This window comes from the organism of the source record quoted next, unplaced genomic scaffold, assembly GCF_019419815.1.
Source record: "Pyrus x bretschneideri cultivar Hongxiangsu unplaced genomic scaffold, Pyrus_bretschneideri_v1 Contig7, whole genome shotgun sequence".
Lineage (NCBI taxonomy): Eukaryota > Viridiplantae > Streptophyta > Magnoliopsida > Rosales > Rosaceae > Pyrus > Pyrus x bretschneideri.
Window position 1 is genome coordinate 10,200,635 of NW_025999809.1, and position 25,176 is coordinate 10,225,810.

A 25,176-nucleotide genomic window follows, 5' to 3' on the forward strand; every position below is an offset into this window, starting at 1 on the left:
ACTCATTAGATTCCAAACAACATAACAAAACCATATGACGACCAGGATTGTCATTTTGTCATCCACTTACATTACAATGTTTTCCAACATAACTCCACAATCACAACAAATAATCGTTTCAATGACTCAAAGATACACAATATTAACATTTAACTACCTTACTTGACCAACAAAATCTATTTAACTTAATTTCATCCCAATTTTCGGGTTGTGGCTAATGTGGCTCTCTCAATTTTCGGACTCCCACAAGTCTTTATTTATTTATCAATACTAGATTTGATTTATTGGAATCAGTTAGAATTAGTAGTTTAATGTTCGATTGTATTTCTTGTACACGATATTTTTGTTCCATGTCCAATCATGTTTATTGTTAGTACTCTAATTTGTTTGGCTTGTAGCTAAATTGGTTAAGAGCATTCTCTCATTCACTCGAGTTCAAATCCGTCTTCCCCAATAGGAAAGTTTGCAAGAATAGAAAAGTTTGTTGTGCAAGAATAGAAAAGCTTCCTCCTAGTTGAAGGTACACATTAGATTATAAAAGTTGACTTCATACTCTTCTATTGCTAACTGTGGCTTAAAAATGTTACAAAGCAGCCAACTAAAAACAGCTCTAATTCTGTTTAGCACTCTAATTCTGTACAGTGCCAACAATTATGGGTCATGTTGAAAGAAAAGACTCGCCAACAATGTTGTGAAAGCTACTTCAGACGATGTACATTTTATAAGGGATCAGCTCTTATATTGCAAACTGTGGCTTAAAAAAATTACAAGGCAACTAAAACAGCTCCAAGCTGAAGAAATTATAGAGTATCGAGATTAACGGCTCTAATTCTGTTCTAACTTTGTAAGATCCCTCTACGGGAGATGAATCTTCCGACATATCAACGAATGGAAAGAAAAATTTACAGCTCAGTTAATTGTCTGGCAAAAAGAGGAACATGATTTGATCTCATGACCATCTCTTGTTGCGCAGTTTAGGAACATGATTTGATTTCATGACCGTCTCTTGTTGCGCAGTTTAGGGATGGTCAGCTCTGCTCCTCCAAACCCATCCATTATCGCATTTGCCGAAGGGAACTCAGCTCTAGCCGTCAAACTACAGGAATACATGAAAAAACTTGATTCAATAACAAGGATTTAAAGTTGTAAACTGGCAGGAGTTTGTTCCAAGCAACTCAAAAAAGCCTTCACCTGCTTCTTAAAACAACACATGGCATGCCCACTCGCTCAGCTCCAGCCACACCAGACTGGCTTCCTGCAATAAGAACACAATCGCATACAGGTAGTCCAGCAACTTCTGCCCCGGCTTGCAATGCAACAATGATCTTCTCTAAGCTGGCAGAAAACAATTAACACGCCAAAGCAAACAAGAAAGTCCGTTAGAAAATATATTACACTACTCGGTCATAGAGTGTGAGAAAGAATGGGCTATATGACGCTGAAATACTAACGTTTGAGATCAAGAAAAGTCAATGCCACAGCTAAGAAAAGAAGGAGAGGAACATAATCTCTTCCTAGTTTAAATATTAGATATATGAAATCGCTCTTTAAGTTGAGTGCTGAATCATACATGCATAACCTCACAAACGGGACAAATTGGTACATAATCTCTTCCTAGTTTAATGTAAGCAGAATCAATTCTGAAGGTGCCGAATTAACAATAACAAACAATAAAACGAAATGAGATATGCTAACCTTTCAGGCGGGCGAGTATCAATATCTAAAATCAGCTTTAGCAATAATGCAAGCTCCTTAAAAATCCTTTCTTTCTCAGCAGAAACTGGCCCAGAAATCAATAACAGAGCCCTTTAGTACCCAACCTTCTGTACTGGAAAAATGTATATCACAAAACATATACATGACTAATTAACGAAGATGAAGAGTCTACCTGCTTTTATTGCCTCCTTAGATAGTTGCCCATCCATACCAGAAGATAATGCTATATCATTTACTAGTTGGTTAAACAAACTCTGTAACACCTCCTTATCTCCGACAATCTTTAGCTTCGAAACTCTTTCCTCGCCAAGCTTTTCAACAATTGATCTGACATTTACAAAAAGAAATAGATATTAGCTTAGTCCTCTACCATTGATGGGGTACCAGAAATGAGATTTTTTAAATCAGAATAGAACAATGCACCACAGTATTTTATGAAGCAGTAGAAAGTATTCATCAGAAAGAAATAGATATTAGCTTAGTCCTCTACCATTGTTGGTAACCGCCTGGAAACTTAACAAAATAAAAATGTATGCTATTACCTAGCAATTTGATTCCCACTCTTGCTATAGGTTGTCAGTACGACAACAGGTACTCCTTCCTTGTATGCATCATCAATAAACCTGCAAATGGAAAGGAGAAAATGAGTCTGACTGTGCAATTAGACATGCCACTGACATGCATATGAAATCCCACTAAAAGTCAACTGATTAATTCTAGTCTATCAGTTGTTTGTCCATGGATCATCAGTTTATCTAGACTATCAGTTCATCAGTTCATCAGTTCATCTGTAAATTTTCTGTAAGTTTTTGCTTGTCCGGTTGTTATTTGGCAAAATTTCCAAATGTTGGTAGAAAAGTATAGCTGAAGCCAAGAATGACCAAATGAGTACTGATAAAGAGGTTTTGACATGGTTTTGGTCAACACTTAAGTTTTCTGTAATCAGATCAAAAACTCACTCTTCAACTCCAGGTCGTAAAGTCAAACTTTCTGACATCAGAAACTCATCCATTGCAATTTTCTGTCAAAAACAAATTAATATTAGCTAAGTGAAATGAGTTTGCAGCTGTTTCTGTTGGTTTTAAATCAGCCCTCACCTACCCTGGAAAAATATGGTGATTAACTGAAAACAGATTCCTCATTAGCCTTGGAATTATAAATTCCTCCCAAACCAGCAAAATATAGTGATTAACATTTTTATTCCTTAGTAACACATAACTATATTGATTCAAAAACTAACATTTCCTTTTGTGTATATCCTACTTTCCGATGCAATGCTGCACATTAAGCTTTGAAACAATCCTACCAAACCAGCAAAACTAATCCATGCAGCAAAGTAAAAGTAATTATATACTAAAAATGTTGAGATGCATCTCTAAAACCTAACTCAAGCACTGAATAAGACTGTACCTTCTTTTGCAGGACATTTTTCACAAATGACTCCTTCTCAGTTGTCGGCAATGAACTAGGCCAACCGATCTGCAAGACAGATTATAGTAGATTCAGAAGAAAAAGATACATAACAAAGGAAAGTTTCAAAGACAACAAAGAGTAACACACCTGATTAAAATACAAATTCACCATCTTTTCCTCATCACCAGCACTCTTCCTGAAAGATTAACATAGACTGCATTTAAGAACTTTTGGAAAATAAGGCAAATCATGACTGTAAAGGGAACAAGTAATCTGGGTCAGAATCTTGTGACTATCCATATCAAAAAACTCTTACGACCCAGATACACACTCGGAAATGTTATTCAATTGACTCATGCTAGATTGAAGCAAAGTCATGAATCATGATTTCAAGCCTACGAAATAACTTAAAGAACAAGAAACCAAATAAAAAACTTAAAAGAACAACAAACCATATAAATAGTCTAAATTCATGAATCTTTACTCATAATTTTAATATCCTACCTTAGGAGGTCCAAGTAAACAGGCTCTGTCCAATTTGTACAGTGATGTCCGAGCTTCTTAAATGCTGCCAATATATCATAAGATAACAGAGTAAGATTAACACATAAAACGCAAGTTAATAAGAAAATTTAATACATTAGGATTAAATTACTGCATTTTCACACCTGCATTGAAGCTTTGGCGGTTCCCCAACAGATAAGCATCCATAAGAACCCTGAAAGAAACAAAGGGAATCATCAAGAACAAGGTCTCCGAGAAAACTCAAGTCCAATTCGAACAATGCAACAATAAACAGCTTCAAGGAAACCACTAAAACACGAAAAAGAAATCAAATAAGCAAGAAAATGTGAAAAAAAAACAAAAATGAGTAGAAATGCTTGGAGTTAGAAGGGGAAAGAAATCGTCCTACCCGTCGACTTCGAGAAGAACAGCGAGCTCCTGAGATGGGTTCTGGTCCTGAGCGCCGCAGAGAGAGCTGAAAGCAGAGAACCGATTGAAGTGCAGACATTTTCCGGGAAAATTTGGGTTTCTTGGGAAAGTGGAGGAAAATAGAGGGACCAAGTTGGGGTTGCGGTTGTTCTTCGGGAGGGCGAAGAAGCGGGCAGTGTTGTTGTTACTTGGCGGGAAAATGGCGGCGGCAGAAGAAAAGGGCTGAGCTCGGAGAAATAAGCACGAAGCGGAATCCATGGCAGTTAGAAGAAGAAAGGTGGTTGCTTGAAAGCGGTTATTGTTGATCTACAGCTGACCGTGGAAGAAAATACCAGCTTTTATAGAAGAATAATGGCGGTTCTTGATGAAATGACACTTATACCCCTCCTTGATATTCTGTCCCGCGTGTCCTTAAGACCCGAAACCAACCCGAGGAAAAAAACCGATATAATTTAGGGGTGAATCGGCATGTCCAATTTCTGTTAAAAGCCCTTGAAGTTCAAGTTTTTTCTTTTTCTCTAAATCTTTTTTTTTTTTTTTTTTAAAGCACCACCTGGGTGGCTTCACTACAGCAGTCCACTTTGGGAACAGAAAAACTCACAGAGGCATTTCAACGTTCCTCTGACCATCATTGTGTGATTGACTAACACTAAAAATCGAATCCAAAATGTACTTGTTGAATACGAGCATGAAATTTGTCCCTAATTGTACCAGTGATAGTTCCCATAAGTTGAAGCTCCTTTTAGGGGTTTTTGACCCAAATGTTAATTAATAAATTTGAAGACAATACAGTTATGGTGAAGTCACTGAACCAAGAAGTAAGATTTGTTGTGTCTCTTCATGCCTCCATTATTATTTCTTCCATGCATGAATTTCATTATGGATGTGATTTTGTTACTTGTTTCTCAAGGTATACAAATTTCTTAGCAATTTATTTGTATGATTGGATGCATCGTTGAAAAGTTTATCCTTTCAGTTTGCCGTACAACATAGTAACTGGAAATTTTCAAGCATTGTGGAAATGCTTCAAGGTAGTACTACACTATTTAATACATGTGAGTCGCACATATATGATAGAGTCAAAACCCATTGGACATATGTTCTAGTAACTTGTTGGTTTTGTGTGACATTTAAAGTCCAACAGGTCTTGAGTTTGAAGGGTATCAAATCTGTAAGATCTCACATCGTCCAGGGATGATGATCCTGTAAGCTTTATATGTATATTCTCATCTCTACCTAGCACGAGGCCTTTTGGGAGGTCACTGGCTTCTGAAGCGAGTAGCGTGTGAGAGCATTCTCAGGATGGGTGACCCATTGGGAAGTTCTGCTCGCGTGAGTTCCTAAAAAAACAAAACTGTGAGGGCGTGGTCGGGACCCAGAGCGGACAATATCATGCTACGGTGGATCGAGCCTTGGATGTGGTTGGGGCCCAGGTCGGGATATGACAGTTTGATATCAAAGCCACTTTGTCGTTCAGTGCGAGTGTGCTTTCCCAATACTTCCTACAATTTAACAATAATTATCTACGATTTAATATAATCAAAGATACCAATATAATTTTTTATATTAATATATTAAGAGAGCATAGAACTGACAACAACTTTCATTATATTTCAATGAACTACATTAGTTTTTAAACATGTTAAGGAGAGACAGCAATATAAAAACAACTAAAATCCTAGCCCAAAAAAATGGAAATAATGTTTTAAAATATCATTCATACCCCTAAGGCTTCAAGGTTGTTAATAGAACTCGACCGTCACAACTCCAACAAAATTAATGTGTCATAAGCTCAACCCATCCTTGATTATTTCTGCAAAATCAGTTTTGAAACTATATGCAAACAGTTTTGAAACTATATGCCAAATCAGTTTGTATCATTTTATTATTAAAATTAGTTCAACCAGCCATCGACCATTTCTGTGGAATGACACGGAGCTCACTTTCATCTACCATCCACCGAGAGTGTAAAGGATAAACAAATTAAACACCTTAATTGGATTCCTTACCTGATAACGAGCAGGCCATGCGGGATGCGATCGAAGGTAGTAGCGGCTATGAGAGAAAGCGAGAAGGGAGTAACAAATGAAGGAGATAGAAGTGTTAAAAACCTTTATAACTATATAGGATATTTTCGTAACTTACGAGAAAAAAAAAATCCAATGATGTCATATTCCACATGTATTAACTTTTATCTCTCTTTGTACTGTTTAAAAAGTGTTGTCTCAATATACAATTATTAAGGTGTAATTTTTCTTGATAATTTCCTCTTAAATAAATTATTTGCTAATTATGTATTATTACAAGTGAAGAAAAATATTACTAGACCGTAGTACAAGCAAGATTCTAAAAGGTGCTAGGCGCTAGTCGGGCATTGAACTGGGGCCTAGCGCCTAGGCGGCTAGGTAGATTTAAGCAAATCTATTATATTTTGTGTAAATAAGTGTTTGTTTATACTTAAAATATATATAATTTCATCATAAACTTCAAAATAAAATGATATATATATATATATTATGAAGTATTGGAATATAATGAAAACATATGGGGGAACAAGCATATAATGAGTGTTCATTTAAGTATTCAACAAATCTCTTACAATTTATTGAAAAAAAATAAAACGCAAAATGAGAGTTATCTATTTTCTGTCTAAGTGAGTCGCAACCTAGACAGGTGCCTAGGCGGGTCTAGCTGGGTTAAGACGGGTGTTTAGGAGGTCTAGGCGGGCGCCTCAACAGGTCTAACCGTCATTTCTTAATTTTCATATGTCTAGGCATTAATTGGGGCAGTGGCTAGTCACCTAGCGCCTAGGAGGGGCCTAGACGGCTTTAGGCGGGGATTTTAACTATAAAGGTTATCAACTATAAAGGTTAGTTTAGAGTTGAACCAGAAAGCATTTAACGCAATGGTGAAAGATTTGGACAACTTTGCCAGAAATGTGGTGGAGCAAAAAGGAAGAGTAGACAATGGCGCAAGAAGCGTTTAACGCAATGGTGCAAGAAGCGTCTTCTCTTCTGTTCCGAGAGCAATTCACAGGCTATAATCATTGAGAACAACTTAGGGCTCGTTTGAAACTGCTTTAAAATGATTGAAAGCGCTTTTTGTGAATCTGTTTTTGGAACGAATCTTTACTAAAAATGCAAGGGAATCCTGAAAAAACCAAATTATGGTGAAGAAATTCTATTTTCTTGTTTACTGGAAGAAACTGATCGAAGATAGTCTTCCCTCGAGAAGTTGGCAAAATGTATGTATTATTAATTTAGCGAGTTTAATTTTCTTAAGAGTATATTTTCTTATTGAGAATTAACTCCAAATTAGGTTTCTTCAAAGACTCAAAAACATGTCGTGAAAGCTACTTATGTAGTATAAGGGATCAACTCTTATCTTACATTTACCTTAACGGATCACCAAATGTGGCTCTCTCAATTTTCGGACTCCCACAAAGTTTTTTGATCAATTAAGCTGAAGGTAAGCATTAAGTTGCAAACAGTGGCTTGAAAGTGTTACAATGCAGCCAACTAAGCCGAAGAAAATATATACACAATGGAAAGAAAAATTTACAGCTCTGCTAATTCTGTTGAAACTTTGAAAGAAAATATATACACAATGGAAAGAAAAATTTACGGGAGATGAATCTTCCGGCGTATCCCCAATGGAAAGAAAAATTTACTTAAGAGGAACATGATTTGATTTCATGATTTGAAAGAACCCTCTACGGGAGATGAATCTGCTAATAGTCTGGCAAAAAGAGGAACATGATTTGATTTCATGACCGTCTCTTGTTGCGCAGTTGAGGAACATGATTTGATTTCATGACCATCTCTTGTTGAGCAGTTTAGGGATGGTCAGGTCTGCCCCTCCAAACCCATCCATTATCCTATTTGCCCAAGGGAACTCAGCTCTGGCCGTCAAACTACACGAAAAAACAATAAGTGTTTAAAGAAATTGTAAACTGGCAGGAATTTGTTCTGAGCAATTCAAAAAAGTATGACACTGTTGTTAAAACAACACATGGGGCGAAAAAGCCTTCACCTGCTTCTTAAAACAACACATGGCATGCCCACTCGCTCAGCTCCAGCCACACCATACTGGCTTCCTGAAATAAGAACACAATCGCATACAGGTAGTCCAGCAACTTCTGCCCCAGCTCGCAATGCAAGAATGATCTTCTCTAAGCTGGCAGAAAACAATTAGACAATATATTAATTACTCTACACATTCATAGAGTATGAGAAAGACTAACACTGAGATCAAGAAAATTCAATGTCACAGCTAAGAAAAGGAGGAGAAGAACTTGCACAAGCATTTTCTGACCACAGCAGCAAAGGATTAAATACTAGATATATGAAATCGCTCTTTAAGTTGAGTGCTGAATCAATGGTACAAATTGGTATATAACTCTTCCTAGTCTAAAAATTGGTATATAATCTCTTCCTAGTCTAATGTAACATCAGAAAACCCATAAACCTGACAAACCAATTCTGAAGGTGTCGAATTAACAATAACAAACAATAAAACGAAATGAAATATACTAACCTTTCAGACCGGCAAGTATTAATATCTAAAGTCAGCTTTAGCATTAATGCAACCTCCTTTGCAATCCTTTGTTTCTCAGCAGAAACTGGCCCATAAATCAATAACAGAGCCCTTTAGTACCCAACCTTCTGCACTGGAAAAATGTATATCACAAAACATATACATGACTAATTAACGAAGATGAAGAGTCTACCTGCTTTTATTACGTCCTTAGCTTGTTTCTCATCCATACGAGAAGAGAATCCTGTATCATTTACCAGTTGGTTATACAAACTCTGTAACACCTCGTCATCATCGACAATCTTTAGCTTTGAAACTCTTTCCTCGCCAAGCTTTTCAACAATTGATCTGACATTTACAAAAAAAAAAATAGATATTAGCTTCGTCCTCTACCATCAATGGAGTACCAGAAATGCATCACAGTATTTTATAAAGCAGTAGAAAGTATTCAACCCATTCCTGTCTAATGAAACTCGCATTAGAGCTAATGAAACTCGCATTCTAATGTCTCCAAAACCCAGAGTATGTTGGTAACTGTCTGGAAACTTACCTGGTAATATGATTCTCACTCTTGCTATATGTTGTCAGTACGACAACAGGTATTCCTTCCTTGTATGCATCATCAATAAACCTGCAAATGGAAAGGAGAAAATGAGTCTAACTGTTGGAAACAATGGAGAAACAGAATATTCACATATGAAATCACACAAAAAGTCAACTGATTAATTCTAGTCCGTTTGTTTTTGTTTGTCCATGGATCATCAGTTCATCTAGACTCGCAACCAATAGACTTCTGAACATTATCAAGAATAAACTTCCAGCATGCCTAAGGCCCAGTCCAAGTCAAAACTTCTGTAAAAAGTCTGGTATATTTGACATAAATAAATGCAAGCTAGCTTCGATTTCACATCATTTCTTTGGCAACACTTCAGCAGAATCTCCAAATGTTGGTATTGGTGAAAAATATCCATACCCAAGTTCTATATATTGCTTCAAGCTATTTCCAAATTTCGGAAATTCCGAAAATATAGCTGAAGCCAAGAATGTCTAAGCACTGATAAAGAGGTTTTGCACATGGTTTTGGTCTAAGCTATTCATAAGGTAAAATTAAAAATATCAAGCAGAAATTTAGACTCGGTATATTTGAGAGCTAAAAGGTTGTGTAATCATCCAAGTAAATTTTCTGTTATCAGAAACTCACTCTTCAACTCCAGGTCGTAAAGTCAAACTTTCTGACATCAGAAACTCATCCATTGCAATTTTCTGTCAAAGACGGTAAATTTGAAGCTCAGCATGTGTTAATTACATATTTATTAATTCCTCTCCCATTCATTAATGTGTTTTACACTTTTTCCTTATATTGTAAGATATAAAAGATGAGCGATATTTTTACCAAAAATAAAAATAATAAGCTACCAAAGTTTGCAAATATCTCAGATAAGCAGCTATTTATTTTGGGTAAAAATGATAATTTTCATAGATAGCTTCAAGAGGAAAAATATACAAACAGTTCTCTTAATATAGTGATTAACCGAAAGCAGATTCCTCATTAGCCCTGGAATTATAAATTCTTCCTTGTTTTTGTTTCTCGGTATACATAACTACATGAACAAAATATATCTGCAACAAAGACTAACATTTCTTTTTGTGTATATCCTATTTTCCGATGCAGCAAAACTATCCATGCAGCCCCAAATACTAATAATTTTTGTGCAAAGGACCTGTATCTCCGTGGTACGATCAGATATAAATGTTGAGATGCATCCCCAAAGCCTAACTTAAGCACTGAATAAGACCGTACCTTCTTTTGCAGAACATTTTTCACAAATAAATCCACCTGACTTGGTTGCAATGAACTAGGCCAACCAATCTGCAAGACAGATTATAGTAGAGTCAGAAGAAAAAGATACATAACAAAGGAAAATTTCAAAGAGCTACTTCAAGCTAATCATACTTTTCAAAGACAACAAAAGAGTAAACACACCGCATTAAAATACAAATTCAGCATCTTTTCCTCATCACCAGCACTTGTCCTGAAAGATTAACATAAACTGCATTTAAGGTATTAAAATTGATAAAACCTTAATCCTGATGTTTACACACTTTGTGTAAAGCGAACAAGTAATCTGGGTCACAATCTTGTGACTTTCCACATCGAAAAACTTTTACCACCTTGACTGAACCAAACTTGACTCAAACTTGACTGAACCAAACTCATGAATCACGATTTCAAGCATACTAAATAACTTAAAGAAAAAAAAACCAAATAAATAACTTAAAGAACAAGAAACCAAATGAATAATCTAAAGTCATGAATCTTTACTCATAATTTTAATTTCCTACCTTAGGAGGCCCAAGTAAAGAGGCTCTGTCCAATATTCATAGCCAAGTCCAACCTTCTTAAATGCTGCCAATATATCACAAGATAATACAGTGAGATTAACACACAAAATGCAAATTGATCAAGAATACTTAATACATTAGGATTAAATTACTGCATTTTCACACCTGCATTGAAGCTTTCGCAGTTCCCCAACTGATAAGCATCCATAAGAACCCTGAAAGAAACGAAGGGAATCTTCAAAAAAAAATGTTTCCGAGAAAACCCAACTCCAATTCGAACAATGCAGCAACAGATTGCTTCAAAGAAACCACGAAAACACGAAAACGCAATCAAAGAAGCAAGAAAATGTGAAAAGAAAAAAAAACAAATTAATCGAAATGCTTGGAGTAAGAAGGGGAAAGAAATCGTCCTACCCGTCAACTTCGAGAAGAACAGCCAGTTCCTGAGATGGGTTCTGGTCCTTAGCGCCGGAGAGCGAGCTGAATGCGGCGAACCGATCGAAGTGCAGACATTTTCCGGGAAAAGTTGAGTTTCTTGGGAAAGTGGAGGAAAATGGACGGACCAAGTTGGGGTTGCGGTTGGTCTTCGGGAGGGCGAGGAAGCGAGCGGTGGTGTTGTTACTTGACAGGAAAATGGCGGCGGTAGAAGAAAAGGGCTGAGCTCGGAGAATTGAGCGCGAAGCGGAATCCATGGCGGTTAGAAGAAGAAAGGTGCTTGCTTGAAAACGGTTATTGTTGATTTGCAGCTGACTGGAAGAAAAAATCAGCTTTTATAGCAGAATAATGGCGGTTATTCGTGAAATGACACATATACCCTTCCTGGATTTTCTACCTCGCGTCTCCTCGCGACCCGAAACCAACCCGAGAAAAAACCCGAAATAATATGGGGGTGATCCGGCATGTCCAATTTCTGTTAAAAGCCCTTGAAGTTCAATTTTTTTTTTTAAATTAATTAATTAATTTTTTTTTTTTAAAAGCACCAGCTTGATGGCCTCACAGTCCACCATTGGAGAACGGAAAGACTCACAAAGGCATTTCAGCATTTTTCCGGCCACATCGTGTGATTGACTAGCGCAAAAAATTGAATCCAAAATGCATCTCATGGAATACGAGCCTGGAAGTTGTCTCCAATTGTTAACCGTGATAGTTCCCATGAAGTTCAAGCTCGTTTTTGGGGATTTTGACCCAAAGTGTTAATTATAAGTTTGAAGACAATACAGTGATGGTGAAGTCACTAAACCCAGAAGAAAGATTTGTTACGTCTCTTCGTGCCTGCATCCTTTCTTCCATGCGTGAATTTCGTCAAGGATGGGATTTTGTTACTTGCTTCTCAAGGCATACAGAATTCTTAGCAATTACATCCTCGTTGGAAATTCATCTGCATGATTGAATGCATAGAAGTAACTGGAATTTTCACATTAGAAACGGTCTTCTAGCAGCTTGTTGGTTTTTATGACGTATATGTTCAAATCACTGATTAATTAACCTTTATTAGAGACTATTGGATAGTGTATTGAGCAATTATAGGGTTAACTTTTGTTAGAGACCAAACTCTATGTAGTCAGGTTTTTATGTGTTTCAGTTTATTAAATTATTAAATGAATTATATAATGATTATATATTATTACTTAATTACTTATTTGAGGACACCCAGTACAGTACATTAACATTTTTTCTTTCTTTAAGTGAGAATTCTTAGGTTCGATTTATGTGGATGACGAGTTTGATACTAATTTATTATGGCTTGGTCACTATGTAGCTTAGCCAAAAAATCCCGCCACCTCTAAGCGTAAATAATAACGTTGTATTAGAAATGAAAGAAAATTACGTACCTGTGAAACTTTATACACACACACTAGGATATGCCCACATACAAAGTGTGTGAAATTTTTTACTTTGGTTGTTAAAATTGAAGGAGAGAGAAAGAGAGTGAGAGAGAACGTGGGAGTAAGGAGAGAGAGGTTGCTTTTTATTTTATTTTTTAAAATTAGAGATGATAAATTTACATGTAGATGAAGTTTAGAAGAAAAAAAAAGCAAAATATTGTTTTATAAAATTACTTTACTATCCTTAACTTTTTTGTTAAGCTTTTCACCATTTTTTAGTTGACAAATAGAGTTTCATTAATGTAGTTTTATATATCCCTTTTTTTGTGCAGTCTCTTAAGATTTTGGCGGTTATGGCTACCATCGACTTGGATGACAAACCAAATTATGTTGAAGAAATCCTCTTTTCTTGTGCATGAGCTCCTCCATTCTATGAAACAAGAAGATGATGATGGAACTAATAATATGGCGCTAAAGCTTGATATGGCGAAAGTTTATGATCGTGTTGAGTGGGCATTTTTTAATGCTATGATGCGTAAATTAGGTTTTGATGATACTTTTTGTCTGTGGATTTGGAAAATACTTGGGTCTTCACGCTGACTTTGGAGCATCGAAGAAGAAAATACTTGGGTATGTCTGGATAAACTTGTTTGGCACCGTACGAAGATTGGGGTGTATTATGTTTAAGCCCGGTTATTGGATTGCTCAAGAACTTAATCGCAATGGGGAGCTAGGGCGGAAGGGAGTTGGGGAGTCAAAGTGCAGGGTAAAATAAGGATAAGGTGTGGTCTTCTATTTGGCGTTTGGAGGTTCCACATAAACTCCAGCATTTTATTTGGAGGTGCTGTAAAAATATGTTAGCGGTTCACTTTAACCTTAACTGGTGGATAATTCTACTCGATACTACATGCTCAAATTGTGAGGATGCGATGGAAACACAAGACCATTTATTTTTCCATTGCCCATATGCTCGGGTGTTTTGGTTTGGGAGTCCACTCCAACTAGACTCGACTTTGGTTCAGGGAGAGGATTTTTTCAAAAAAATGGAAGTGGTTATCCAATCGGTATGAGAATGTTGAAGAAAATGGGAAAATAATGAGATGGGTGGTGTGTGGATTATGGAGACTTTGAAAATGCAGGAATAGTTTGGTTTTGGAGAAGCATGTTGTTCAACCAATTGAAGCTGTTAGGATGTTACAACAACAATGGAGGGAGGTAGAGCCAAGGGGAACAAGGTTTACGAATGGAGGTAGGGCATTGGCAGGCTAGGGTCGAGAGTGCGTTGCCATCGTGTTGGTAGCGGCCTCCATTTCGTACAATTAAAATTAATTGTGGAGCTTGGGTTAGAGAAACGGGACTGGGAGGATATGGTTGGGTGGCATGGAATTTTGCTATAATTTTTAAAGCCTCATAAGGGACTGGGAGGATATGGTTGGGTGGCATGGAATTTTGCTATAATTTTTAAAGCCTCATAAGGTGTGGGTAACATTCTTTGTGAGTCCAGTCTTATGGCGGAGGCGGAGGCAATACGTGCAGGATTAGTGGCGTGAGTGGATAAAGGGTTTGATGTTGTCCAGGTGGAATCAGATTAAAAAGAACTTGTAGATATGATCAGCGGAATCACTCAACCAAACGTCGAGATTGAAGGTTTTTTTTATATACATTTAGTGTATACAAATGCAATTGAGGTCAGTAGATTTTATTCTTGCTCCCCAGGCTTGTAATCAAGCAGCACATCTAGTGGCGTCTTTTGTCTTATGTATGGGAGGATTTCATACATAGGATTCATTTGAGCCAGAATGATTGTTGAACACTTTGGCTTCTGATGTAAACGTTTTTATTCGAGTTTAATAAAATCTTTCTTTCGACCAAAAAAATAAAAAAAAAAGGTTTAATGAAAGCTACTTAAGTACGCAACGGATTAGCCCTTATCTTACATTTAACTTAATTTATTCCCAATTTTCTTGTTGTGGCCAATGTGATTGATTGATTGGAATCAATTAGGATTAGTACTTTAATTTGTTCTAGTCCCGTTTTATTTCTTGTTAGTACTTTAATTTGTCTTCCTTGTAGCCAAATTGGTTAAGAGCATTCTCCCGTTCACTCGAGTACAAATTGACTTGTAGATTATAAAAGTTGACTTCATACTCTTATATTGCAAACTGTGGCTTAAAAATGTTACAAAGCAGCTCTAAGCTGAAGAAACTATACTGCATCAGATTAACAGCTCTAGTTCTGTTCTAACTTTGACAGATCACTCTATGGGAGATGAATCTTCCGGTGTATCCACAATGGAAAGAAAAATTTACAGCTCTGCAAATAGTCCGGCAAAAGGAGGAACATGATTTGATTTCATAACCGTCTCTTGTTTCGCAGTTTAGGGATGGTCAGGTCTGCTCCTCCAAACCCATCCATTATCGCATTTGCTGAAGGGAACTCAGCTCTAGCCGTCAAACTACAGAAATACACGAAAAAACTTGATTCAATAACAAGGATTTAAAGAAGTTGTAAACTGGCAGGAGTTTGTTCCAAGCAACTCAAAAAAGCCTTCACCTGCTTCTTAAAACAACACACGGCATGCCCACTCGCTCAGCTCCAGCCACACCAGACTGGCTTCCTGCAATAAGAACACAATCGCATACAGGTAGACCGGCAACTTCAGCCCCAGCTCGCAATGCAGCAATGATCTTCTCTAAGCTGGCAGAAAACAATTAAAGAGTCACTTAGGCACACATTACTACTCACTCATAAAGAGTATGAGAACAAATAGACTATATGACACTGAAACACTAAACTTGAGATCAAGAAAAGTCAATGCAACAGCTAAGAAAAGAAGGAGAGGAACTTGTACCATAACAGCAAAGGATTAAACACTAGATATATGATATCACACTTTAAGTTGAGTGCTGAATCATACATGCATAACCGCACAAACGGTTCAAATTGGTATATAATCTCTTCCTGGTCTAATGTAATCACAAGTTTCTCTTAAACCCTGAACATCATAACAACCCTAAAACAAAAATAATAGGCAGACACAAACCAACTCTGATGGGGCCGAATTAACAACAACAAACAATAAAACGAAATGAAATATGCTAACCTTTCAGACGGGCTAGTATCAATATCTACACTCAGCTTTAGCAATGATGCAACCTCCTCTGCAATCCTTTGCTTCTCAGCAGAAACTGCCCCAGAAATCAATAACAGAGCCCTTTAGTACCCAACCTTCTGCACTGGAAAAATGTATATCACAAAACATATACATGACTAATTAACGAAGATGAAGAGTCTACCTGATTTTATTGCCTCCTTAGCTAGTTGCTCATCCATTCCAGAAGATATTCCTGTATCATTTACCAGTTGGCTATACAAACTCTGTTCTACCTCCTTATCTCCAACAATCTTTAGCTTTGAAACTCTTTCCTGACCAAGCTTTTCAACAATTGATCTGACATTTACAACGAGACAAATAGGTATCAGCGTAGTCCTCTACCATTGACGGAGTACCAGAAATGCGATTTTTTAATCAGAATAGCACCAGAAGCACATTGAAAGAGGAGAAATGTGTCACAGTATTTTAAAGCAGTAGAAAGTATTCAACCCATTCAGAAACGGAAACTAAAATCATAATAAAAAAACTAATCATTTCCTGTCTATTTGTACTTAATTACAGAATGTAACTTGCAGAAAAAAAAAAAAAAAAAAAAAAAAAGAGCTAATGAAACTTAGGTTGGTAACTGTCTGGAAACTTAACACAACAAAAACGTATGTTAATACCTGCCAATTTGATCCCCACTCTTACTATAAGTTGTCAGTACGACCACAGGTATTCCCTCCTTGTACGCCTCATCAATAAACCTGCAAATGGAAAGGAGAAAATGAGTCTAACTAAACATGGCATTGACATGCATATGAAATCTCACTAAAAGCCAACTGATTATTTTGGTTAATCACTTATAGCTTCCTATAGATTGTGGATCATTAGTTCATCTAACCAATAGACTTCTGAATATTTATCAAGAATAAACTCCCAGCAGGCCCACTCTAAGCCAAAACTTTTGAGAACAAAGTCTGGTAATCTTGACATAAAATAACAGCGCCTTGATACATAGGTAGCAAGCTAGCTTCGATTTGACATCATTTCCCTGGCAAGACTTCAGCAAAATTTCCAAATGTTGGTAGAAAAGTATAGTAGAAGCCAAGAATGACTAAATGAGTACTGATAAAGAGGTTTTGACATGGTTTTGGTCTAAGCTATTCATATTTGAAGAAGGTAAAAATGTAAAGCAGAAATTTAGACTCGGTATTTTTGAGAGCTAAAAGATTGTGTAATCATCCAAGTAAGTTTGCTGTAATCAGATCAGAAACTCACTCTTCAACTCCAGGTCGTAACGTCAAACTTTCTGACATCAAAAACTCATCCATTGCAATTTTCTGTCAAGAACAAACTCATATTAGCTACTTTCATTGTACAAGTGGAAAATAAAATAATGGGAGAGCTAAAAGGATATTTATTAAGACCTCTCGTGTTCATTAATGTGTTTTACACTTTTACCTTGTACTGTAAGATATAAAATAATAATTAATAAGCTATCAAAGTAACAAGTGAAATGAGTTTGCAATTACATCACATAAGCAGCTATATCTTTTGTGTAAAAACGATAGTTATCTTTTGTAGCTTCAAGCGGAAAATAATGAAAAAGTTCTGTTGTTTTTAAATCAGCCTGCTCACCCACCCTGGAAAAATATACAAGCAGTTTACAGTGTTTAACCGAAAGAAGATTCCTAATTGACCCTGGAATTATAAATTTTTCCTTTTTTTTATTCCTCAGTATAAATAACTATATGATCAAAATATATTGATTCAAAGACTATAACATTTCCTTTTGCGTATATCCTATTTTCCGATGCAATGCTGGACATTAAGCTTTGAAACAATCATTGATCATAATCTTATCAAACCAGCACAACTAATCCATGCAGCCAAGTATAATTAATTAATTAATAATAATTTAAGCCTTGTACGAATGACCTAAGTCTAGACCTGTATCCCTAAAACCTAACTTAAGCACTGAATAAGACCGTACCTTCTTTTGCAGAACATTTTTCACAAATGACGCCTTCTCACTTGTCGGCAATGAACTAGGCCAACCAATCTGCAGGACAGATTATAGTAGAGTCAGAAGAAAAAGATACATAACGAAGGAAGTTTCAAAGAGCTACTTCAAGCTATTCATACTTTTCAAAGACAACAAAAGAGTAACACACCCGATTAAAATACAAATTCACCATCTTTTCCTCATCACCAGCACTCATCCTGAAAGATTAACATAAACTGTATCTAAGAACCTTTGGTATAAAAACTGATAAAAGCTTTATCCAGATGCTTTCACACTTTTTTCAAAACTAAATATGAGGAAAATAAGGCAAAGCATGTCTGTAAAGGGAACAAGTAATCTGGGTCCAAATCTTGTGATTTCCACATCAAAAAACTCTTACGACCCAGATACACATTTGGAAATGTAATTCAATTGACTCATACTGATTGAAGCAAAGTCATGAATCATGATTTCAAGCCTACTAAATAACTTAAAGAAAAAGCAACCAAATAAATAACTTAAAGAACAAGAAACCAAATAAATAATCTAAATTCATGATCTTTACTCATAATTTTAATTTCCTACCTTAGGAGGTCCAAGTAAACAGGCTCTGGCCAACTTGCACAGTCAAGTCCAAGCTTCTTAAATGCTGCCAATATATCACAAGATAATACAGTGAGATTAACACATAAAAACACAATTTAATCAAAAAGACTTAAGACATTAGGATTAAATTACTGCATTTCCACACCTGCATTGAAGCTTTGGCGGTTCCCCAACCGATAAGCATCCATAAGAACCCTGAAAGAAACAAAGAGAATCATCAAGAAAAAGGTATCCGAGAAAACCCAACTCCAATTGCAGCAATAAATCAAAGGAACCACCAAAACACGAAAACGAAATCAAAGAAGCAAGAAAATGTGAAAAGAAAAAAACAAATTAATCGAAATGCTTGGAGTAAAAAGGGGAAAGAAATCGTCCTACCCGTCGACTTCGAGAAGAACAGCCAGTTCCTGAGATGGGTTCTGGTCCTGAGCGCCGGAGAGCGAGCTGAATGCGGAGAACCGATCGAAGTGCAGACATTTTCCGGGAAAAGTTGAGTTTCTTGTGAAAGTGGAGGAAAATGGAGGGACCAAGTTGGAGTTGCGGTTGCTCTTCGGGAGGGCGAAGAAGCGGGCGGTGGTGTTGTTACTTGGCGGGAAAACGGCCGCGGCTGAAGAAAAGGGCTGAGCTTGGAGAATTGAGCACGAAGCGGAATCCATGGCAGTTAGAAGAAGAAAGGTGCTTGCTTGAAAACGGATATCGTTGATTTACAGGTGACTGTAAGAAAATATCACTCCTCCCTCATGGATTATCTGCGTAGCGTGTCTCGACGTCCCGAAACCAACCCGAGAAAAACCGATATTATTTGGGCCTGATTCTGCAAAGTCCAAATTTCTGTTAAAAGCCCATGAAGTTAATAAATTAGCTCGTTTTGGGGTTTTTGACCCAAAATGTTAGTTAATAAATTAGCCCATCCTTATTGATTAAAAAAGAATCAACATTTAATCATTGTTTAAAATTTCTTTTGATACGATCGATATTTACATAGAAATATCTAAAAAATCATAGAAAGATATGAAAATAGGGGGTGAAGTTTGAACTTCACTTCATGTCAGGGAAACTCTTAAGTTTAGGCTAACATCGACATATATCGTTCATATTACTGACACATCTGTAAAACATTGAATAAACTCTTATATTTCGTCCAAACCAAGGTTTGATAATCCCTAAAGTTATATTACGTCCAAACCGATATCAATATTCGATATATCCGTCGATATTTCTCCAAATATACATATCAATATTTTCATCGATACTAATAATGTTAAACATCGCATTTAATATGAACCGTTTAACTCCAGCTCCCAGGTTTATGCCAAGGCGATAATGACTTGAGCTAAATGTCACAGATGAAAAATCCACAAAATGGATAATAGGAACGATCATCACCAGATGACTCTGATAGTCTAGGTCATACATTTGATCATGTATGTATTTGGTTATGGAATTTTGCTAAGAATGTTATACCTAGAAAAATCGTATGTTTGAAAGTGCTTTTAATAAGTAAAAGTACTTTTAGATCACCAAAATCGGTTCTAACTGTGTTACGTAGAAAAAGTTAGAAGCAGAATGAGGACAGACCTACTTATATGTTACAAGTTTAGGGTTTAGCCCAAGTGCGGCCAATGGCGGAGCAAGGATTTATTGTGAGGAGGGGCCTCAGACAAGTATAGAAGAAAACTAAACCAATAGTGATTATAAACTTACTAATGCAAAACATCATAACATATATCGAAATAATTAAGTAGTCAAAATTAACATATGCATAGATAATTTTATCTATTTATAGTAATTATAATTATTCTCGATGAGTTTCATATTTTGAAACCATTGCATGATGTCATCTATACTACTTGAAGTATTATTAAACTCAATAGAGAACATTACTAAAAATTTTGCAAACCCTAAAACTCAAGGAAGTGGTAGGATAGAATAGAAACAAATATTTTATAGAGAATAATGGAGTTTCACAAACCCTATTGTTCTTTATTCAATAAATTTGGGATTTGGAATGGCTACCTATATGAAATTCAAGAAGAATAGGGGGAATAGCTCTGCTAGTGCATAAGTGAAAGACAATTTTTTTAATTAAAAGTGAATAATGGGTTTTAATTTAATGTCATTGGTTCGTGATAATGACTATTTGATATATTATACTTAATTTTGGGATGAGATTTGGATGAAAAGATAGATAAATGATTGGATTTTTGTGTTAAGTGTTGAGATTCTGAGAAGGGTTGCAAAGCAATAAATAAGTATAATACTAATCTTGTTTTTTAAAATTAGGGTACGCCTAGGACTACTCTAATCCTCATGTGCCTCCGCCAGTGATGGCGGCGACAAAGGTGTTTCAAAGCTCAACTATGCGAGGAAGACAAGGGTTCTGTTGTATTGAATGAATAAGCATTTCAGTAAGAGAAATATTTTTGCTCATCACCCTTAAGTGATGATGATACTTACCACCTTATTTATTACTGTTAAATAAGTTTAAATTTTAAAATTTATGTATATTCACTCCACGTATCTCAAAATTTAAATTCGTCTAACGATTAGAAATAAGATGATCAGCATAGTGAGAAAAACTGATACCTTTGACTAAAAGGATTGGCTTCTCTATCTTTTCTCCATTTCCCTTTCCATTTGGAAAATAGAAAAATGAAACCCTGAAGTCAAATTTAGAATTTTGACCATTCTTCCTCATAAACAGACTTAATTTCTTTTTTTTTTCTTTTTTTTTTGAAAAACAGAGCTTTCTATTTTAGTGATGAGTCAATAATAGTTTAATAGTTTTGGTTACAATTTTTCTATTTTTGGTCCTATCTATTTTTTTTTTAGGTAGCAATTAATTATGAGGTCCACAATACATCGAACTTCAACGATCCAATCTGCCTATTTTTTGAAGTTGCGCTTTATAGGTCATCCTTACAAAATATTAGTCAAACTGCTAATATTTAAGGCATCTGATGGAGTTCAAAGATTTGATGAATATTATGTTATAAGAAATATTTAAATTTCATCGTTAGAGTTAAATGAGGAATGATTTCAAGTTAAATTGAATTTTCGTAAAACTGATCTATGAGTCGAGACGTAGCAAATAAACAATTTGGATCGTTAAAGTTTAAAAACAAAATGTAAATCTCTTTACTTAAAGAACCTGATTATGCATGTATTTATAAAATTGTATGTTTTGATTATTGCATGTTACGTTTTCAATGGTACATGAACATAACATTACCTATAATACAGAATTCTAATGTTATACAATATTTACGGTGAAGGTAACAAATTTATATCTGTCTCAAATTTATACTTACACATCAAGATATATAATTGCCACTATTTATATTAAAATCTTATTAATCTCCTTAGGTGCATAATTGAATACAACAAACAGATATGTGGCTTAAAAATACGTAGAAAATCTAATTTGTAGCTTTTAAAAGAATAAAAATAAAAATTTAGCGATGTGCGATCCTTGATTTCGACATCAAATTCACACTCATCTTTTGATGATTGAAGATAATTTTTTTTATAAAAGAGGGAAAAGTCTCATCTCATGCCGTCATTGATCACACCCTGACTCTCGGGAAGGGAAGTGACTTTGAATCTTCTTATCTTATTATTAAAACTGTCTTAATTCTCGCGGACTGACAAAGATTTTTGCTGTCCTGTTTTTACAGATGATGAGATGGGAACCGGATGTAAAGGATTTGGATTGTTGAAATTATAAAAAGAAAGTTCTTCTAAAAGTTATAATAATTACAACCGTTGGATCAAATTTCAATAGCCCGTGTGATTTGCTAAGGAGACGGACAGAAAGGGATCCGGTTCCGATGAGATGAACTTTAGTTTCGTAATCTGACTTTTAGCTTTACCCTTTATGCTCATACCATCAATTTCATTGATATTGATCTGGGAGAAATATCAAAAGAACTCTCTTAAAAATGACTCTTTAGACTTTCTGTAATCACCTTATAATTTGGCACAATATATTATATTTTAACAAAAAAATACAAGTTTACAAAGAATTTATAAAGAGTTTCAATTAAAGAAAATTTCATTAGCATTTATCTTGGTTTAAAATTATTTTCCAGTATCAAACCCCCACTCCCATTCCTCCTAGTTAGTCGTAGAGTGTCATCATTTCTTTCCTTTTCTTTTTAGCCAACATAGAAAGACTTGGCACTGGACTAACTATATTATATAAATTTCCAGTAATCTAGAAAGAACAACATAAAAAAGTTTAATTTTCCTTAGCTTGACGTGGATGATAAAATATTCAGGGTTAATTTTCCTCGTGCCTAAAACCAACCAAAAAAAAAAAAAAAAAAAAAAAAAGAAGAAGAAGACAAGTACTTTAGAAGCCTCGACTTTGTCAACCGATCATATATAAACATATATATGTGTACTTACACGTATACCATGAACATGAACATGGACTATTGATCAAGTTGATTAACTCCTATATGAATTCTTTAAACGTTTGCACTATGACAATACAAAATAAGTTCTCAAAAGATTTTGTATCAACATTTCAGAGAGACGTATGCACAATGATTTAACATCGATATTACTTCTAACTTAACTACTTGCTAGATGTAGTCCAACACAAAAGGAATTTTATCCTAAAAAGTCACTGTGTAATTATGAGTGGAACCATATTTTGGAATTTGTTTATCAACTTTCCAATGTGGAATTTTTAACATTCTGTATAAAAGAAAAAAAATGGTTTATTTAATTTATATGCTTGCAAAAAAATAAAAAAAATAAAGAAAAAAAGAGAAAATTTTCTTTTTGCTAGGGGTGAGTTCGGTTCCATTCTGTTGGGTTTTTTGTCGAAACTGAAAATTTGACTTCAGTTTGGTTTGGTTTTTTTTCTTTTCTGAAATAAATATTTCAATATTTCAATATTTTTAAAAACAATTAGCAACCTTTGATTATTAAACAATTGTATGGTTGAAAAGTTTTGGTTGAAAAGTTTAGTGCCTTATTTGATTACTAGATTTACTTGAATGGTTTCGGTTTCAGTGAGAGCAGCAGTGAGACTAGAGCTCAGCAGATCGATACAGGCACCTGATAACTCGATAGACTTAGGGTTGACAACTACATAAACCACGTCGTTTTAACCGTGTTTTATATTGGGCTAGGTTTCCAAACCCTTGAAACCAAAACTGATTCAGTTGGGTTTTTTTTTTTAGAAAACTTCATTTTAATTCTTAAAAAAAAATGAGTTTTAGACTTTAATTAACTTTGTGTAAGATTAAAATCCAATTTTAGTCCCTAGTACATTTAATCATATCATTTATTAGTTATATTTTGATGTTTTATTTAGGGGTTTTTGAACATTAGTCCTTGCAAAAGATTAAGATTAAAATTAAAAAAAAAAAAACCTGGTGCTAGATTAAATATTCAATTTAATCCCTTGAAGAGTGCTTTTATCAAAATTTACATTCAATTTTTGTTATTTAATGTGTATTTTTATTTAATCTCTCCATATTAAATTTTAATTTTATTAATATGCACATATTTATTTATTTTTAACTATAAATGAACGTAAATGAGAAAATATTAAAAGACATTTGTGATACAAAAATATATAAAATTGATTTTTTTGTACCGAAATATTTGTACCTACATGATTGTACCGAAATATATTATAATGAACCTAAATGCATGTACCGAAATGTATTATATTGAATTAATGTACGTAAATATCAATACCGAAATGTATGTACCAAAATGTACATACCTAAATCTCAATACCGAAATGTATGTACATAAATATCAATACTGAAATGTATGTACCAAAATGTACGTATCTAAATGTATTTACCGAAATATAATATATTGAATTAATGTACCTAAAAGTCAATACTCAAATGTGTGTACCAAAATGTACGTAACGAAATACATTATATTGAATCAATGTAACTACATGTTTGTACCGATGGATATACCGAAATATTCAAATATATTAATGTACCTAAATGAAGAACATACAAAATTGTTATCAGAATATATATTATAAAAGAATTAGTTACCCAAATGTAGACATTAAAATATATTATGATGAATGAAATAAAAATTAAATTTAAATGTAATTGATACATTAAAATAAAAATAAAAAGATAAATAAAATAGAAAACTTGATTTTAATCCTTTAAAAAGATGAGTTTTAGATTATAACCTTGTGTAAGATTAAAATCTAATTTTAGTCTCTAGTACATTTAATCGTCTCATTTATTAGTTATATTTTGATGTTTTATTTATCTTTTTATTCCTATTTTAATGTATAAATTACATTTAAATTTAATTTTCATTTTATTCATCATAATATATTTTAATGTTTATATTTAGACAACTAATTTTTTTATAATATATATTCCAATAATAATTTTGTATGTTCTTCATTTAGGTACATTAATAGTACGTTTGAAAATTTTGGTATATCTATCGATACAAACATATAGGTACATTAATTCATATAATGCATTTCGGTATGTACTTTTTGGTACACACATTTGAGTATTGACTTTTAGGTACATTAATTCAATATATTATATTTCGGTATTGACATTTAGGTACATTAATACAATATAATACATTTTGGTACATACATTTAGGTTCATTATAATATATTTCGGTACAATCATGTAGGTACAAATATTTCGGTATAAAAAAAGTGAATTTTATATATTTTGGCA

At 34.6% G+C, this 25,176-nt stretch overlaps 3 protein-coding genes across 3 annotated transcripts; all 3 read right to left on the reverse strand.

Annotated features, from left to right (window-relative positions):
* Positions 1-718: 718 nt before the first annotated feature.
* On the reverse strand, positions 719-5,066 carry LOC103945118 (CBBY-like protein). The gene is made up of 11 exons (XM_009355642.3): positions 4,043-5,066; positions 3,798-3,847; positions 3,634-3,697; positions 3,277-3,325; positions 3,127-3,195; positions 2,676-2,737; positions 2,259-2,339; positions 1,889-2,043; positions 1,696-1,780; positions 1,192-1,335; positions 719-1,096 (listed from the first exon to the last, which is right to left on the reverse strand). The coding sequence occupies exons 1-11, from the start codon at positions 4,318-4,320 to the stop codon at positions 994-996; spliced, it is 1,140 nt and encodes a 379-aa protein (XP_009353917.2). The 5' UTR covers positions 4,321-5,066; the 3' UTR covers positions 719-993.
* Positions 5,067-7,563: 2,497 nt separating this feature from the next.
* On the reverse strand, positions 7,564-12,237 carry LOC103945119 (CBBY-like protein). The gene is made up of 11 exons (XM_009355643.3): positions 11,356-12,237; positions 11,107-11,156; positions 10,942-11,005; positions 10,583-10,631; positions 10,400-10,468; positions 9,800-9,861; positions 9,149-9,229; positions 8,792-8,946; positions 8,599-8,683; positions 8,095-8,238; positions 7,564-7,975 (listed from the first exon to the last, which is right to left on the reverse strand). Exons 1-11 carry the CDS (start codon positions 11,631-11,633, stop codon positions 7,873-7,875), a joined length of 1,140 nt encoding a protein of 379 aa, XP_009353918.2. The 5' UTR covers positions 11,634-12,237; the 3' UTR covers positions 7,564-7,872.
* Positions 12,238-14,887: 2,650 nt separating this feature from the next.
* On the reverse strand, positions 14,888-19,221 carry LOC103945121 (CBBY-like protein). Its single transcript, XM_048573628.1, has 11 exons — positions 18,854-19,221; positions 18,621-18,670; positions 18,455-18,518; positions 18,039-18,087; positions 17,858-17,926; positions 17,143-17,204; positions 16,548-16,628; positions 16,064-16,218; positions 15,871-15,955; positions 15,321-15,464; positions 14,888-15,222 (listed from the first exon to the last, which is right to left on the reverse strand). Exons 1-11 carry the CDS (start codon positions 19,129-19,131, stop codon positions 15,120-15,122), a joined length of 1,140 nt encoding a protein of 379 aa, XP_048429585.1. The 5' UTR covers positions 19,132-19,221; the 3' UTR covers positions 14,888-15,119.
* Positions 19,222-25,176: the final 5,955 nt, after the last annotated feature.

What these genes read in the sequence shown, in the direction of transcription:
- LOC103945118 (XM_009355642.3), bottom strand. Translation starts at nt 4,320, where the DNA reads ATGGATTCCGCTTCGTGCTTATTTCTCCGAGCTCAGCCCTTTTCTTCT. An exon ending in CCGCCAAAGCTTCAATGCAG is followed by an intron (nt 3,698 to 3,797) that starts GTGTGAAAATGC and finishes ATATATTGGCAG; the next exon opens with CATTTAAGAAGCTCGGACAT. An exon ending in AGTGGGAATCAAATTGCTAG is followed by an intron (nt 2,044 to 2,258) that starts GTAATAGCATAC and finishes TGTAAATGTCAG; the next exon opens with ATCAATTGTTGAAAAGCTTG.
- LOC103945119 (XM_009355643.3), bottom strand. Translation starts at nt 11,633, where the DNA reads ATGGATTCCGCTTCGCGCTCAATTCTCCGAGCTCAGCCCTTTTCTTCT. An exon ending in CTGCGAAAGCTTCAATGCAG is followed by an intron (nt 11,006 to 11,106) that starts GTGTGAAAATGC and finishes ATATATTGGCAG; the next exon opens with CATTTAAGAAGGTTGGACTT. An exon ending in AAAATGTTCTGCAAAAGAAG is followed by an intron (nt 9,862 to 10,399) that starts GTACGGTCTTAT and finishes CGTCTTTGACAG; the next exon opens with AAAATTGCAATGGATGAGTT.
- LOC103945121 (XM_048573628.1), bottom strand. Translation starts at nt 19,131, where the DNA reads ATGGATTCCGCTTCGTGCTCAATTCTCCAAGCTCAGCCCTTTTCTTCA. An exon ending in CCGCCAAAGCTTCAATGCAG is followed by an intron (nt 18,519 to 18,620) that starts GTGTGGAAATGC and finishes ATATATTGGCAG; the next exon opens with CATTTAAGAAGCTTGGACTT. An exon ending in TGAATTTGTATTTTAATCGG is followed by an intron (nt 17,927 to 18,038) that starts GTGTGTTACTCT and finishes TCTGTCCTGCAG; the next exon opens with ATTGGTTGGCCTAGTTCATT.